At 36.8% G+C, this 17,340-nt stretch overlaps 1 protein-coding gene across 2 annotated transcripts in view; it reads left to right on the plus strand.

The window, feature by feature from the left end:
• Positions 1 to 255: 255 nt before the first annotated feature.
• LOC145999022 (uncharacterized) overlaps positions 256 to 17,340 on the plus strand; it is a 35,673-nt gene continuing 18,588 nt past the window's right edge. The window contains exons 1-4 of one of the 2 annotated variants that reach the window (XM_083135914.1): positions 256 to 308; positions 2,099 to 2,225; positions 9,273 to 9,406; positions 16,072 to 16,147. In XM_083135914.1, coding sequence (XP_082992040.1) covers positions 271 to 308; positions 2,099 to 2,225; positions 9,273 to 9,406; positions 16,072 to 16,078 — 306 coding nt within the window. In that variant the 5' untranslated portion in view covers positions 256 to 270 and the 3' untranslated portion in view covers positions 16,079 to 16,147. Of the gene's footprint in view, positions 309 to 2,098; positions 2,226 to 9,272; positions 9,407 to 16,071; positions 16,148 to 17,340 lie in introns of those variants that run through there. The other variant, XM_083135912.1, reaches the window with a different exon arrangement.

A 17,340-nucleotide genomic window follows, 5' to 3' on the forward strand; every position in this document is an offset into this window, starting at 1 on the left:
ATCCTTGGTATAGGCCTGGACTAGAAATTATTATGTTCTAATCTTTAGCACCTAAATAAGCTGTACGGGTACATGAATGCTTGGAAATATTCTTACGGTATTCACTGTGTGAATGGGAATTGAATTTTGAACCTTAACATCTGAATTTCCTGCATTAAAGGGTAACATGACATAGAAATTGTAAAATTAAAGTAATGTAAGCCATTTCAGGTATGATGCAGATCAAAATAAGACTTTTCTTTGTTATTTCAGAGTTTGACACGATACACTATGGCTGACCAGGTGTCAAGCCCACCTTCAACTTCTGTGTAAGTACCAAGTCACTTGAGTTATGTATAGATCTTTTCTATCCAAATCTCTTCACCCCAGTGATTACAGAATGATGAATTATGTGCTTATTGGTTGTCACACTAGCTTGACTGGTTAACAAAATTACATATTGCTCGTGTGTAGGTACCCTGCAAATATGCTTATATTACATAATTTTCCCAGTGAGAACCACATCTATAATACTTCAACAAATAATCGCCTGACCCTGTGGCCGAGTGGTTAGCACATCGCGCTGCGACGCCAAGGGTCCCGGGTTCGAATCCCGGTCGGGCTTGGTTGTTTGTGAATGTCCATTCATCAATTTCATCATTTCATCACTCATCCCCATCTTCGCAAATTAGCCAAGAGGCACAAAACGCGAAGTAAAATAAACTAAATCAATCAATCAATCAATCAACAAATAATCCACAAACTTGAACATGATTGTGTATTGAACTTGTCTTACACATAATTACACAAAGTTTGTTATGTCATACTGATACCATAATCTTAAAAACCTGTTAGGCCTTCCCAATGGAGTAGCGGTAACATCATTGACTTGTAATAAAAGGGTCCCAGGTTTGGTACCCAGTGGAGGCATTTAGTGGTTCAGATCTCACTTTAAAACTTAAGGTCCAGTCCAAATTAGCCTATCTGTGCACAAAAGTGGACGTATAACAAAGACACAAACTCTCAAAACCTGTCAGGTCATTAACACAACTTCCTTATTTGGTTTCATTATCTTTATCACTCCATCAGTGATATGCAAAGAACAGATTCATATGTACTAACAATGCGTTATACTGCAGGACACAAAAATGCAAGCTTCAAGGTCAACCCTCTTTCCACTCTTCACCCCTGGCCCAGAGGGTGTGTTGCATTTGGAGCTTCTTCTCAGCATGAACAGGTGCAGTTCTTTGATATTAGTGATTCAGTAAAGTTGGATGTTCCTATAACCAAGATAACACTAATAGTGCTAATGACAAAGATTGATTGATTTTGTGTTTTGAATCCACTTTATTATACACAGTAAGGCTAATCGGGACTGGACCTACAATTTAAAATGAGATCCGAACCACTATGATCCTCAAACCCAGGATACCTTGTCTGTGTAGGATCTGTCTAAAATCATAATATCTATGACCATCTCTTGCATCAGTTATTGAAGTGCCCACTGTAGGATTTTTTTTTTTAAAAAAAACGAACATTATAAAATCAATCAAAACAACAATTACACACCACATTCAATCTTTTGCTTGTCCAAATTTTCATGTGGAACTTGATACCTCCTCAGGGGCTGGTAAGGTAATAAAACATGGCAAAAATAGGTTAAAATATATAAAAACATGATAAGAGATAGTTGTTACATATTTTACTCTATTTTATCCATGGTTTAAGCTTTTATCATGCCTTGCTCTTAACATTTCTACTTTTGAGGAAGGATCATCCTCAAATGTGGACAACAATAATTGTTATTATTAAATTATTATTATTAAAAGAATATATCAAATAATAATTATTAAAGGAACGTATGTACTCTGAGCATTGTCTTGATTAATTTTACAATAATGACTTCCCACATATCATTAAATATCAACTTTTTTTCAAACATATTACATTAATTATCGGCACATTATACAACAAAAGTGATGGGTACATTTGCCAGAATGGAAAATATGCTTGTTTGAGCTTAATTTTTTGTTATCATCATCAATTTAAAATGGTTTGTGATGAAGAATAACCAGAAAATGGTGTTGTGAATTATGAGCAATTTCTTTTGAAATTTCAGGAGGATAGAAGACACAGGATTTTCCTCAGAAGAGCTAACTGATATGAAAGCAAGAAGCAGAGATTTCCTCATTTCTGAAAAGTATTTTGATTGCGAGTTTGTTGTTGGTGAAGGTGACATTAAAAAGGTTTGCAGTTTGTCTCCAAACTTAATTACTTATTAATAACAACTACTTATTACTAGTAGGTTTCGGGATTTATTTTTTCCAATATGTCTTTGTAGATTATAGTGTAAGTTTGGATAAATGGACCTCGATTATAGTATAATTTGACTTTGATTCAATGTTACACTTCTCATAAGATCCCAGATTTTTAATTAATACTTTCTCCCAACCTTCGTTTTTCTGACTGTTTCTCCCAACCTTTGCTTTTCTGACCATGGTGAAATTTCAAATCAATTGTAAAATTTAGTATTTGATAACATTTTTTTCAAAGTGGGCTGCCCTTCTAGGATTCTTTTTATAATACTGTTAGATGTATGTAATATATAATTCTGGACAAATGTAAAGAAATTCAGACCTTATCTTCTGCACAATCTTCACGAGGCATGTAGTGGCTCATGAATGTCCTTACACAGGGCTCGAAGTGAAAATTCCTAGCTGGGCATATGCATTTAAAATTTATTAACTGAGAAATAGCAGTTCCTCAAACTCCCAAATCACCGAGGTATTCCAAATTTCTAAAGAATGCATAATTTTAAATTTTTTCATGAAATACAACTCTGCCATAGTATCATTATCAGTGTAAGGTGGCCATAACTTGTGTTGTCAATATATTTAGCATGACTATGTATGCAAAAATGGGTGTAAGTTTGAGGGCAAATCAAAAAGTCTTTACCCCTATTTTTTTTCTGCCGAAATATTAGTTTGATTGAGAAACCAAGATATTTACATTCAATGCAAAAGTTTTTTCTTGGAACGGCCCAGTGTTAACTTGTGGCTGCTACATTGCATGGTGCTGCTGTCAGTTTGCAAAGATGGCTGTAGTACTCAACATGTCCACGTTGTATGAGCAGCAAAGTGTTATTCATTTTCTATGGAGCAAGAGACAAATGCCCATCGAGATCCATGCAGCCAACATATGGGGACAAGTGTCTCGGTTTGAGAAGTGTGCGGTGGTGGTTGTGGTGTGAGTTTGAAAATGGCCGAGAAACTTTCATGACAATGAGCGGGAAACATTGCCTGCATGGATGCAATGGTGAAAGCGGATCGGCGTGTTCATCTGAAGGACATTTCTAAGGAGCTTGGCATTTCTTATGGCAGTGTTTATGATATCGTTCATGAATCCTTGGAGGTATAGCAAGGTTTCATGTCAGTGGGTGCTAAATTTTTTAGATGACCTGACCAAGGGCAAGCGAATGATGGCTTCACTGAAACATTTGCAGTGTTACTCCGATGAGGGTGAAAGTTTCCTGGATCTCATTGTAACTGGAGATGAAACGTGGGTATTGCATTTCACTCCAGAATCAAAGCAGCAGATCACGGTGCAGAAACATACACATTCGCCTGTCACGAAGAAATTCTGCAGAATGCCATCAGACAGGAAGTTGATGCTCGTGGTCTTCTGGGATCGCCGAGGACCACTCCTGCTGGATTTCATGCTACGAGGTAACACCATCAATGCTGACAGCTATTGTGGCATACTGTCAAATCTGCAAGCTGCCATCAGGAAAAAGCTCAAAGGGATTCTTGTTGTGGACAATGTGGTTATCCTCCACGATAACGCCAGGCCTCATGTGCAAACAAGACCATCGACAGACTTCAATCATTCGAGTGGGAGATTCTCGAGCATGCACTGTATAGTCCAGAACTCGCCCCCCAGTGATTTCCATGTGTTTGGTCCACTGAAGAAGATTTAGGCAGGACAGAGGTTCATTTGCGACAGCGAAGTGAAGACCGCTGTCCGGCGGTGGTTCCATGAATTCTACAACAGCGCCATCTCAAAACTAGTGGTGCGATGGAACAAATGCCTGAACCACTGTAGTGACTATGTGGAAAAATAGTGCAAGGTACATACAACAATTCCTACATTTTGATATTCCTGTATGTTTATTATTTTGGCTGAAAAAAAATAGGGGCAAAGACTTTTCGGTTTGCCCTTGTAATTGAGGGGTGATAAAATTTCTTCTGGATGCGAGGCTGAAGTGCACACCCATTGAGCTAGACCACCACCACACACAAAAAAAACCAAAAAAAAAACCCTCAAACAAACTCAAAATTAACTTTTACCATGAACAGCCTTCCATGGTATGTTTCACAGGGAGGCACCATGTTGTTGGTTCATTGCATTCTTGTTTTTTTTTGTCTTAAAAATAAAAAACAGAGCACAATCATTTATCTATGATAGCATCCAAAGTGAACTGTAAACATACGTGATTTTCTCATTCTGATTTTCTTAAATATCGTTAGGTTTGTCCCAATATCCCCTACAAATAATAGCATCTCACTAGGAAATTGCCCCTCTGGGGAATGCCACCTTAGCGTAGCACTTACCATGTGGGCAGAGAGGTTTGCCTGCTTTGTTGAGGCTGAGAGCCATGCCAGTGGTAGGTTTCCGACCAGCAGGGTCACCGATGCTGGACAGGTCTCAGAAGAGAAGCCAGACTAAGGTGTTCTGCACCATCCTGTCTTGACCGTGTTCCTACCTAGTCCTAAACACTGCTGCCTTGTAGTGATCTATAAAGGCTAAGGGAAGAAAACCCCGACAGAAAATCACCCGGTTCTCCAGGTCGGAGGCTGGTGTGAGGCTGACAAATTTATTCGGAAAATTCAATGGCTCACAAATCCCAACATGTGCCTCAGGAAGCAGATAAAAATATTGACGGGCCAGCCAAATGGAAATTGGACATGAATATGACCACCATAAAGACAATGCTAGCCCTGGGAAGATGCAGAAGATAGCACAGGAAATATTAAATAATGGTATACAGACAGCAGCATTACAAGAAATTAGATGGCCTGCAACAGGTAGATTGGACAAAAGAGACTTCACAATGTTTTACAGTGGAACAGGACAGAGTGGTACAGGTTTCATAATCACTAAAGAAGCAAGAAAATGTGTACTACAATTTGTGCTGGTATGTGACAGAATAAGCAAGATCAGAATTAAAGGATATTTTAGAATACAACATTTATAACACCATATGCTCCTACAGAAGATAAGGATGACCAAGAGAAAGAGGAATTCTACGATAAGTTCGAGGAAACCCTAAAAGAATCATCGAAGCATGATTTAATTATTGTTATGGGAGATTTTAATGCCCAAATTGGTATAGAAGATAACAGAAAAGGAATAATTGGGTCTTACTCTTTACATACAGAAAGCAATAACAATGATAATCTACTCTATCAGTTTGCAATTAGAAGAAAATTGATAATAAAAAGCACATACTTCCCGCATAAAGATATAATAATAATATATCTTTATTGAGCGGGCGAGGTTCAGCATACGCTGTTCTCCCACCTAACCCTTGTCAGAATACAGTCTACAGTTACAAAAGGTATATATATCCAATAAGAAAAAAAGAAACAAAACAAAAAATAATAATAATAATAGTAAATAAGTAAGAAAGATGAAAGAAAAGCGCATGGACAATTTGAAATCAAATAAGAACTGTAAAGATACAATTAATGAGTATATGTATACAGGGTGGCTCAATAAGTCACTTAACACCCTCAGTACAAGGCCACTGCGGCATGGAATGTGAAAATGGCGATGACCAATCATTGCCTGGCCAAGGGGGAACCACATTGACGCCACCCACACGGTCGGCGGCCATCTTGATGTCCGCCATCTTGAATTCAACTTCAGAATTTTAAATGGGAAGGGGGTCGTGCGACATATCAAAATGGGCTAGAATTTCACGAGAAATGCAATGGTGAAGGTGTTTTCGACGTATCTTTAACCAGTAAAAAGTTATGACTGAATTATTGTACAAATTTGCTCCTTTTCGAGGTGTTAGAAAAATGCCTTAAAATTTGTTTAGCGCATCGGTAATGCATCGAGATCAAAGTGACGTCTAGGGAGAGAAGTTCGCATGCCATTGCACACGATTTTAATCGGATACATCCATGAAGAGCTGCGCATTATAAATGGTTGTCGCGAACAATTTACAGTGTGACGCTTCCATTGAATTAAAAGTCCTTCACAGTGACAAGGCTAATGTTTATGTTGATAAGGAAGTTCATAAACAGAATATGCGACCCTTGTCATCTGATAACTAACTTTGGACAAAAACAGGTTCATAACGTTCCCATAAGTGTTCTGGTGTTCTTCCCTATTGAAAAAACTCTGTAAAAAGTACCTTCTTCCATAAGCAAGGATGAAAAAAACTGTTTATTTAACAAATCCAAGTAGCCCTAAGCATTTAAGGTTCCGTTGATGGAAAATTGACTAACCAATCGTGTTCCACACAGCACGCCACACCATTAACTTACCAACACTAACCATTCAGCTTTGATCTGTCGAAAATGGGTTATCAGATAAAAAGCATCGAATATTCTATTTATAAACTTCCTTCTGAACATAAACATTAGCCTTGTCACTGTGAAGGACTTTTAATTCAATGGAAGCGTCACACTGTAAATTGCTCGCGACAACCATTTATAATGCGCAGCTCTTCATGGATGTATCCGATTAAAATCGTGTGCAATGGCATGCGATCTTCTCTCCCTAGACGTCACTTTGATCTCGATGCATTACCGATGCGCTAAACAAATTTTAAGGCATTTTTCTAACACCTCGAAAAGGAGCAAATTTTTACAAGAATTCAGTCATAACTTTTTACTGGTTAAAGATACGTCGAAAAAACCTTCACCATTGCATTTCTCGTGAAATTCTAGCCCATTTTGATATGTCGCACGACCCCCTTCCCATTTTAAATTCTGAAATTGAATTCAAGATGGCGGACATCAAGATGGCCGCCGACCATGTGGGTGGCGTCAATGTGGTTCCCCCTTGGCCAGGCAATGATTGGTCATCGCCATTTTCACATTCCATGCCGCAGTGGCCTTGTACTGAGGGTGTTAAGTGACTTATTGAGCCACCCTGTACACATAAAACTACATAAAACTAAATTCTAAATACAATTTTAAGTATATATATATAGAAAAAAATATGCAAAAATAGAAATATTTGACATGAAGTAATATCAAATTCTTACATTGACATTAATACATTGTGGGATGTATTTTTATTCGTGTGTGCTTCTAGATTCAAACTGTTTACATAGTAGATAGTCCTTTGCTGTGGATTTAAGAGCATGCAGTGTTGCTTTGTTAGTTATTGTTATGGGTAATTTATTCCAGGTTGAAACTGCATTTACCAAGAATAATGATTTGAAGGAGGCGGTACTGTAATGACATGTAAAAAGTTTGTTATGCCCTCGCGTGAAGTGTGAGTGTATTTGAGTGCCTATTTTAAGTTTTCTAAATAGATAATCTGGTTTACTTACTTTCAGAATTTTGTTTATGCACCTGGGGACATGGAGATCTCCAGATGGAACAACAATAAACCAAATCGACCATGCTTTGGTATGTCAGAGTTACTTCTCTTGAGTCATAGATGTCAAAAGTTGTAGAAAACCTAATTGTGACTTGAACCATTTCCTTCGGAAAGTAAAAAGTTCGAGAGCAAATAAAACTAACACAACAAACAACAACTCACAAGAATAGAATGGAATGTGAAACAATGCAAGGAAGAAGAAACTACACAAAGATACCAAGAAGAAATAGCACAAAAAATAAAAAGATGAACAAACGACGAGACAGGTTCAATCCAAAGACACTGGGAGAAAATACAGGGAACTATAAAAGTAGTAGCAGAAGAAGGTAAACAAACAACAGCCCCAAAACCATGATTTGATGGGGATTGAGAGAAAGCAATAAGGTGAAAAAATGATGCAAGGCAAAAGATGATACAAAAGGAAACTAGAGGAAACATTCAGAGGTACATAGAGAAAAGGAATGTAGCTAATAAGGTATGCAAACAGAAAAAGGAAGAGATAATAAAGATGCAGCTGACAGAGATAGACAACCTGAGTAGACAATCAAGAAAGTAAACAAAGGCTTTCAACCAAAGGAAATTGGTTGTAGACATGAACGTCCGCAGGATTTTTTCCAGGGAGGGGCAAACAAGGTATTTTTTTCCCAGGGGGAGCAAAGGACACATATTTTCCTCCAAAATAGTGATGCCGTCTCAAAAAAACACTATTTCAGTCTGAAATTATCATGTTTCTTCAACGAATTTATAATAATTAACATGAATTACTGTGATTGAAATGAAACTATGTGTGAAATATATAATTTTTAGGTACACATTCATTTTCCAGAGGGGGCATGGCCCCCCTTGCCCCCCCCCCTTCCGGATGCCCATGGTTGTAGGGATAAGAATGGAGCAATGATAGAAGATAAGTACAGGAAATTAGAAAGACGGGTGATATGCAAAATTTATGGACTGATCATTGAAAATAATTTCTGGAGAATTATGAGTAATAAAGAAATTAACAACATAATAGAGAATGAGGATATAGTGAGATTTATTAAATCACAACTAATACGATGGCTGAGTCATGTACAGTGGGATCCCTGAGTATTACTGTGCAAATTGTCCATGACTATTTTCATTAATTTTTCTCTTACATCCTATGTTTTTAAGCAATGGATTTTTATGTATGCTGGTGCAGAAGTTGTCGACTTGTTTTGAGTTTTCTTTTAATTCTTGAAGCTCTTATTTGGTCAAATAAAGTGCATGAGCATGGTGGACAATTTGCATGGTAATACTCATGGATCACACTGTACAGAGAATGGGAAAGGATAGAATACAAAGGAAGGTGATGGAAGAGAAAATCTACTTAACAAGAAGAAGACCAGTGAAGATGAATGGATGAAGTCCTGGAAGATCTGCATCACTTGAAGGTGAAAAGATGGTGGGATATTGCAGAGGACAGGGACAGATGGAGGCACACAGTTGAGGAGGTCATATAAATCTGCTCCCTTAAGTTATTAGTGACAAACTGTGCAGTTTCCATTGAAATTTTATTGGTGAATTCACTTAAGTATTTTATCATGCTTGAATTCCACCTAGTTAAGAATATTCCAGTATTGATTTAATTAATCTAAATGTTTAATAAGAAATAATCTTGTGTTGTTTATCCTAATGATTGTTATTATTTTCAGTGTTACAAAGCTCACAAGGTATTACTGGCTGTGGCAAGTCCAGTTTTTGAGACCATGTTTTTTGGTGCCCTTCCAGAGAAAGGAACTGTTGCCATCAAAGATATCAGTCCAGAATCTTTTTGGAATTTGTTGACGTGAGCATTTTTTTCTATAATTTTCTTTACTTAAATGCTTTCTTGCATGTTATCTGTGAAGTCACATTCATAACTTTCTATCTTTAAAAAAAAAGAAAAGAAAAACATGTGGAATTGTGTCAAAATGTTGGGTAATTAAAAAACTTTAGTCACCCCAAAGCATTGAAACTATAGTGGAACCACAAGCAAAAAACCCTGCACAGACCTGCGACTCCTGTGCACCGTACTCCCGCATGGAGGGGAGGGACATAGTGGAGCATGCTTCCTTATGGCCCAAGTTGAACGGAAGAAGGGGGAGGTGCACGGAGACTTTACAGCGAAGGTTCTTTTGTTTGTGGTCGCTCTGTCGTGCTAATTTTCTTTGTGTATTGTCATAGAAGATATAATTGAGATTTTCTAAGAGAGAACAGACATATATTTGGTTGTCTCCTGAGTGCAGTGAAGCAGAACAAGCAGTGTAGTGGTGGCAGACAATTTATCTCTTCCATGGAGCCTAACACACAGTCTCTTGAGCGCATATTTCTAGCATAATTACTGAACTGAAGCAAGCTATACTTCAAGTGAAAAGCTACAAGGATGTTATTATTTATGAGGGAAGCAAATGTCTGTCACTGTAAACGAACTCTTTGGAAGAAGTGAGACCTAAATTAACAAAATAAAGTGTGATATTACCGAGGTTCAGTCAGTGGTGGAGCGTGACCTTTCCAACAGTGTAAACCTATCATGATGAAAGTTATTTCCCGTTGTGCTTAGTTTTGGGCTGACATGGTTAGTGATTTATCCACACACATCGACCCCCCCCCCTCATTTTTTCAGAACACTTCCCTGGATTTTTTCACCAAATTAAAAATTCTGGATATATCCCTGGGATTGGTGTTTTCTTTGTTAGGCTGTGTGTCTCCTACATTTCAACTAATAATTAAGTCAGTCTTATTCCTATCACAATGAGTAATATAATGATAAAAAATATGCAAAGTTAGATAAAATGAATAATAACAACGAAATAATAAAGAAACGAAAACGGAAGGAAACAGAAAAGTGCTGAATACTTTTTACAACCGCATAACCAAGTATCAGCTTCGTACCCTGAATCACAAAATCAGCGCACTTTATTTTTCATTTCTGTTGCTATGCCTGCTAGAGAAGGAAGGGGTGGGCCTACTTACATCCACAAGTTTCTTCTTGGCAGCAAAATCGCTGGATAACGGCGTCTTCAACAAGTTCTCCACCCCACCGCACAATCACACTCATTTTATTCCATAATGCACTTTACTATCACACAACAGCACAGGGCCGACAGTCTGCTTTCAATAGATGGAATTCACAAAAGCAATACCTCGACAACAAGAACGGGGAAACAAAAAGAAACCAGATCCAAAATTAGTCACTGCTCAAAGCAGTGATCTTTCAGACTGTGAGGGGAATATCCCTTTCGGATATAAATAAATTCCCTCTCTTGCCTTAAAATTCCCTATATTTAGTAAAAAAAAAATACAATATTAATTATAAAAGAAATGCTCACTAATTGTAGGGACATATCCAGAAATTTTTATCAAAGGACATGTAAGTGCTTTCTTAGGATAATGTAAAAGCAAATCTAGCACCTAAAAGATCATAAACAGGCTTTTCGAACGCTGTTCGAAGAGTGTTTGAATCACGGACTACGTAATTAATAATATTTGATTCACATTTGACATGAGATTTGTAAAATTGGTTCAATCTTCAGCTTTCATTAACATTTATTTATTTATTTATTTACTTTTGCTCTTTTTAGCTCAATTATTACCAGCTGAGTTCATACATAAACTGGAAACAGAGATCTTAATATTTCTGATGTTTATGCTCTCCTACAAGCTAAAAACAGAAACAAGAATTTAGCACATCAATGTGTATCTATTTTTCCCGTATCCCGCTCATTTTTAGGTTTCTCCTTTTTCCCCTTCTTGTTAGATTTTTGCTTCAGAATTCCCTGTTCCTGGAAAAAAAAACTCCTTCAAGCACCACCGGTTCAAATTTCCTTTGCCGTCAACCATTCATACATAACAACGCTGGAGCCCCTCCTCTTGCAGGACCTGTGTCTTGCTGGCACATATTCAGTGCAGCAAACCCAAGCACAATGGTGCTAAATCTCGCACAAGTTTAAAAAGTTGTTTGAAAGTTGGGGATATAAATAAAACAAGATGGCTACTTTTCGTTCTGGTTGAATTTTCTCAAACTTTTCACGTATAACATCGAACCCATGCCGTTGGTTGAACAATTCGAATTTGTATTTATGTTTTTGTTATAAATTAATATTAATAATATGAAAATCACAGAACAATTTAGTAGTATGTATCATAATTTCGGAGTTTAAACGACACCATGGATGTCGAGAAGGAGCAAGGCAAGGAGACACTTCCTGAAAAATGAATGTCAACCATTTTCACACATAAAATTTCATTTCAGTCACATCAAATTGTTAATTATTGTAAGGGCGTTGCAGAAAAATGTTAACTTCAAATTGAATTAGTATATTTTGAGAAGGGAAATATACCTAGTTTACCCCAACCCCTGAAAAAAAAATACTTTGCTTAATCCTCCCTGGTGGAAAGAAATACTGCGGACATCCATGAACAACACTTTTTCTAAACATGAGGTTTGCAACGCTGCTGTAAGCCTGTGGTCGTAGGTTTACAGACCTAGGGTTTGGCCCGCTCTTCTCCCTATATTCCTTGCTCTTCTCCATCCAGATACGATAGGCACTGCTCCTTTGTGGTCAGAAATTTGTAAGGCAACATTCAGAGGGCTTACAACTTTCCGCAAGCAGAAGGCAGGAGTTCCCATGTGCCCCCTGGTGCTGAAGTGTTGCAATCTAACAAACAGGATCTCGAAGACTGGTATCGGGCAGAGTTGAACTTCGAAGTTTTTACGAATTTTGCCATATAATTACATACATTTTACTAGAACTAATAAAGTGTAAGCCAGGCTTACATGGACGCTCCATGCCTGGGTTCAGTCATATGTTCGGACTCTCAAAGATCATCTGGATTGAGGCAGCAGAATCTTGTTTTCCATGGCATACAAGAAACATGGAACGAATCGGCCAATGCAGTACAAAATCAAAAAGAGACTATCTTTCCCTACCACCACTCAATCCAAAGGGCCCATTGCATGGGAAACACACGATTTGGAAAGCTTTATCCAATTGTGTGGAAATTCCTCTGGAACACAAAAAAGGAAATTCTGAGGAAAACAACAACCTTAAAGGCTCAAATACTTAAATGAAGCAAGACTATTCATGTGCAGTTAGGCAATGATGACAGCAACTTAACTCTCCTTAACCCACGTGGCCTCACTCAGTCTCACCTTTTATAAAATATTGAATTCTTTCTCTTACCCACGCAATAATGGACAGGAAAGCATTAGGTAACCTATCTACATTATTCTCGTGAAAACAAAACGTGTTCGCACCTTTGTCTTGCGTGTTTTTAGTTGCTTACATGCCTCTGAAGTGATCAGTCTACCTTAGGCAGCAAGCATGCTATACTGCATGTGGAAACATTTCCTACCATAAATCATGGCTCATGGTGCACCAGCAATGAATGTGGAGGAAAAAAGACCAAAAAATGATGGTGCATTGTTTGGAATGCAAATTATTTGTATGCAGAAATCTTTGCAATACCCACCCGAAATATCAGAATTGTCAAAATAACTATATTGCTTTTTCTGCGAGTCTGTAAGATTTCAAGGGTGAGAATTTTGGAACAATATTTCCTTTCTTAGTCCATGTAAATTTCACGATTTTCAATTAGTTTTGAAAAATACTTTCAAAATTTTGAGAACAGTGAGTTTCATTTTTAGTTCCTTTTTAATGTCCTTCATTCTATGGCAAAGTTTGTGTTATTTTTAGAATAATTTTTTGGTGCATTTGCTTCAAGAATCTAAGCTTGTTATTCTAAGAGATTTTTTGCAATTTATATACTTTAATAGCCAATAACATTTTTGAATTGAGAATGTCTACGTTCATATATATTTCGCCCGATTTCCAGTAAGTGCTAGGTAATTTAACATGGATTTGCATCAATAATTCATGTAAATTATGTTGGTTTTGATAGGGCAGCACTGACTGCTGTGTATGGGAAGTTTGTGCCACTATGAGGGTGTGGATGATGGAGGGTTAAAAAATCGTATTTTTGAAGCCAGACAGCAGAGGTGCATAGCTCATATGCCATATAAGTATATAAGCATTGACAGGAGGAAATATACAATCCGTGACTTGGAAGAAAACTAGGGAGACTTTCAGGGATCCATCATGACATGACACAAGTAGTTAGTTTTGCTTTGATTCTCACCCCCAGCAATAGAAATATGACAATGTCTGAAGGAGCACCTCCATTCCCAATTTAACCTTTAAAGGCCCGTGGTGCTTATGCAGTTTTTACCTCTGTCCCAGGCAATTTAAACAAGTTTTGTAAGGTTTAGCAAAAATCGTTATAGCTTCCTTCCTATGGCAGATAATTTAGTGAAACAAGAAACATTTTACTAAGAATAAAATGTACTTTGACATAGAAAGGACGAAGTGTTGCTATCTGTATGTATTTGTTATTATTTGAGGCTTCATATGTGAAAATTGAAAAAAAGAAAAGACAATATTTTGTCTCTCCCCCTCCCTGTTAAGACATGGAACAGGAACAAATTGTATGTCCTATTTGCAACCACATGTCTACATTATAATTCAATATTTATTTTGTTCCTAATGCCTTTTGCCATCTGAAGAAAAATATAAAAAAGAAACAAAACGGTGGGACTGTAGGCCCCACACTGCCAACCCCTGGCCGGTGCCATGTCTCTGGAAGAAGTTCTTCATCGTCTGAATCGCCAGCTGCTGCTGACGTCATTAGGGATTTGAAGAGCACCATGGTCACTGTGGATGCATATCAACTCTTGATTTCAAGTTCCACGAATTTCGAGTCATGAGCATAGAAAATGAACAGTGTTGCAAGGTGACGCAAAAAGGTTCTGTTCCATCAGTCAAGGTATGACCGACCGGAACTGTGGCCAAAAATGCCATCGGTCAGCACATGACCAATCGGGACTGTAAAGGTTAAGTAAGAAAGAAGAGGCCAATGACTGAATATCAAAAATAGGCCACCGTTTCACCCCTCCCACCACCCACTGTTACGCAAAGCACAGGGAAGCAACTTGGGATGGACCCAATACCAAAATAACAAATCCAAAATTCTTGACCTTTCTTTCCTTTTTGTTGACTTTTTCCCCCATTTATTTAATCACCTCCTATAAATATGGAGAAACTAGTACTTACTTTTATCCACGAAGCTGTTTTTTTTTCCCCTCTGTATTTATATACTACCGCGTCTCTCTTTTCCCAATTATGAACACCTCCTATAGTTGAAAATTAAGAAAATAGATATTTTTATTCAATGAAAAACACCTACAAGGCCGGTTAACATGAAAACTGAAGGTGTACTTTAATAACAAGAGATTTAGACATGCTTTAATTATTAATTCGTGTAAAAATTAATACTTCAGTCTTCATCCTGGATGGGGAATAGCCACATTATTTAATAATTTAATATTTTTACAAAACTTCATGTGTACAAGAATGTAATTCATAACAAACAAAGTGAACAAATATTAACCACAAGCATAATTTCTTGACCTTGAAGCATGAGGTGAGACGACATGTAAACAAGTAAGTGGTAATGGAACTCATTCTGTCAATAAAGGAGATGGAACTCTAAGCATTTCTTATGCAAATGTACAAGACTTCAGAACTAAATTAAAGAAATTCTACCCGTTGTTAATTAACAATTTTGATGTAATAATAATGGCTACAGAAACGTGGCTAACTCCATTGTTCAGTGACAACATTATTGACAGTAGATATATATATATTTTGTTTCGATTGGATTGTGATGCAGAACCTTCTGACAAAGGTTTGGGAACTTTTTGCTTTGAACAGGACATGGAGCTCTCGAAATTGACCCTCTCATAAATTTCTTGTTAGTAAAAACTAATGAAATTAGTATATACTTGTGTATGGTCTATTTCCCACCAAATACTAGTCAATCTGCATATAGTTCCTTCCTTCCCACAAACTATCAAATGTCCATATTGGGAGGACATCCCTTACATTGAATGATATTTTAATTTCCCCACAGATAACAGGGATGCATCAAAATCTCTTCCTCACCAATGATACTTGTGTAGAAGAGAACTTTTGCATGTCACTGCCAACTAAACAGTTTCAGTGACATAAAAAATATAACAAACGAACGTTAGATTTAGTGTTAGTTGATGTTAATATTATGACATTGACAAGAGAATCTAATCCTTTCATGCCAGAAGACAGTCATCACAGAACTTTAAATATTGGTATCTCCAAGACCTAATTGAAATCAATTATGAAAAATCTATTCAGACAGTATGCAACTATTAACTTTTAAAATGTACATTCTGAAGAAGAAAGAAAAAAGTATAATCATAAGAAAAGTGCAAATTGTGATGATCTGAAAAAAAAAATACTCTGATATTAATGCTGCTACTGATAACTTTTATGAATCAGTTTGAGTTTTAGATTGTTTGAAGTTGACTTTATTCATAGTGAAGCTAATCGGAACTGGACTTAATGTTAAAGTGGGATGTGAATCACTCTGTGCTTCCAGGTTTTGAATGTAGAACCTCTTTGAGTACAAGGCAACAATGTTACCACTACTACATCATCAGGGAGGCACTTAGGAGATAATGTATGACATATTCAACCAATGCATACTCACAATAAAAATTCAACCAAAGAAATTTGTGAGCTGGATCTCAAGGAAAGTTTTAAAGGATATCAAGAAAAAACTATATCACAGGAAAAAATGGAAAAATTTGCTGGTCATGCAAATTAATACTATGAGAAATTTAAAGAGCATTGGAGTACTGTTAAACTAAGGATTTAAAAAAAAGCACATACTCATTACAAGTACCAAGTGCAACGTAATCCACAGCATTTATCACAAAATTGCCTGAAATTGTGTTTTCAAATTATCTGGAAAAATCAGGCAATTATTTTTGACAAAATTAGTGGAAACTCTGATAGCAGGTATAAATAATTTAACATTGCAATTTTTTTAGAAGCCTTATCTAATGTTATTAATGTTGTATGACTGTCATAGATTAAAGTCCTGCTTTTTCCTTGTTTTTTTTATGTGCTATTGTAGTAAACTGGTTCATGATACGACTATCTTTGTTTGCTTTGATTCACCCCCTCCCCAGCAATGGAAATATGACAATATCTGAAGGAGCACAAGTGTCAACATTACCATTCCAACCATATTTATTTCAGCTATTATGTGCTCCACCTTCTGTTGCTATGCATCAGGGGCAGTCTGTAACTTTTACAGCAAGGGAAGCACATGTCGTAAGAAATTTTAAAAAAACAACAATCATCATCATCATTATTATTATTATTAACGCCTCGCCTCCTTTATGAATTCTTCTATCACTATATTGTAGAATTCATTTTCTGTATTTTCAATTCAGTTTTGGCAGCTTCTTCTCAATTACTGTCCTGGGGTATTTCTACATTAACTGTGAATTCTGTGAAATTATGAAAAAGGATCATTCAGCACTAGCACTAGACACGGGAATTGTTTAAACCAACGAACTTAACTTGAACAATTCAAAAAACCTTTTTCTTCAAGTAAAACAAAGGTTTTTGTACTCCCATCGAGATATATTAATCTGAGGAATAAGCGACACTTAGTTCATTTCTGTGATGAGCCATGTCAAATGTTGACCATAACTCTAGTTCAAAGAATAGAAAGTGTCTTCAGGAAAACTTTTTTTGAGTTTTTTTTATCAGCTACTTGTAAGAACTTTAATTTCTATTTTTGATTCATTATCACCAGTTTGCGCTGTTGATCTTGCAAGTTTATTCTCGTAGTTGC

This window comes from Lepisma saccharinum, chromosome 14 (genome assembly GCF_977018435.1).
Source record: "Lepisma saccharinum chromosome 14, izLepSacc3.1, whole genome shotgun sequence".
NCBI lineage: Eukaryota > Metazoa > Arthropoda > Insecta > Zygentoma > Lepismatidae > Lepisma > Lepisma saccharinum.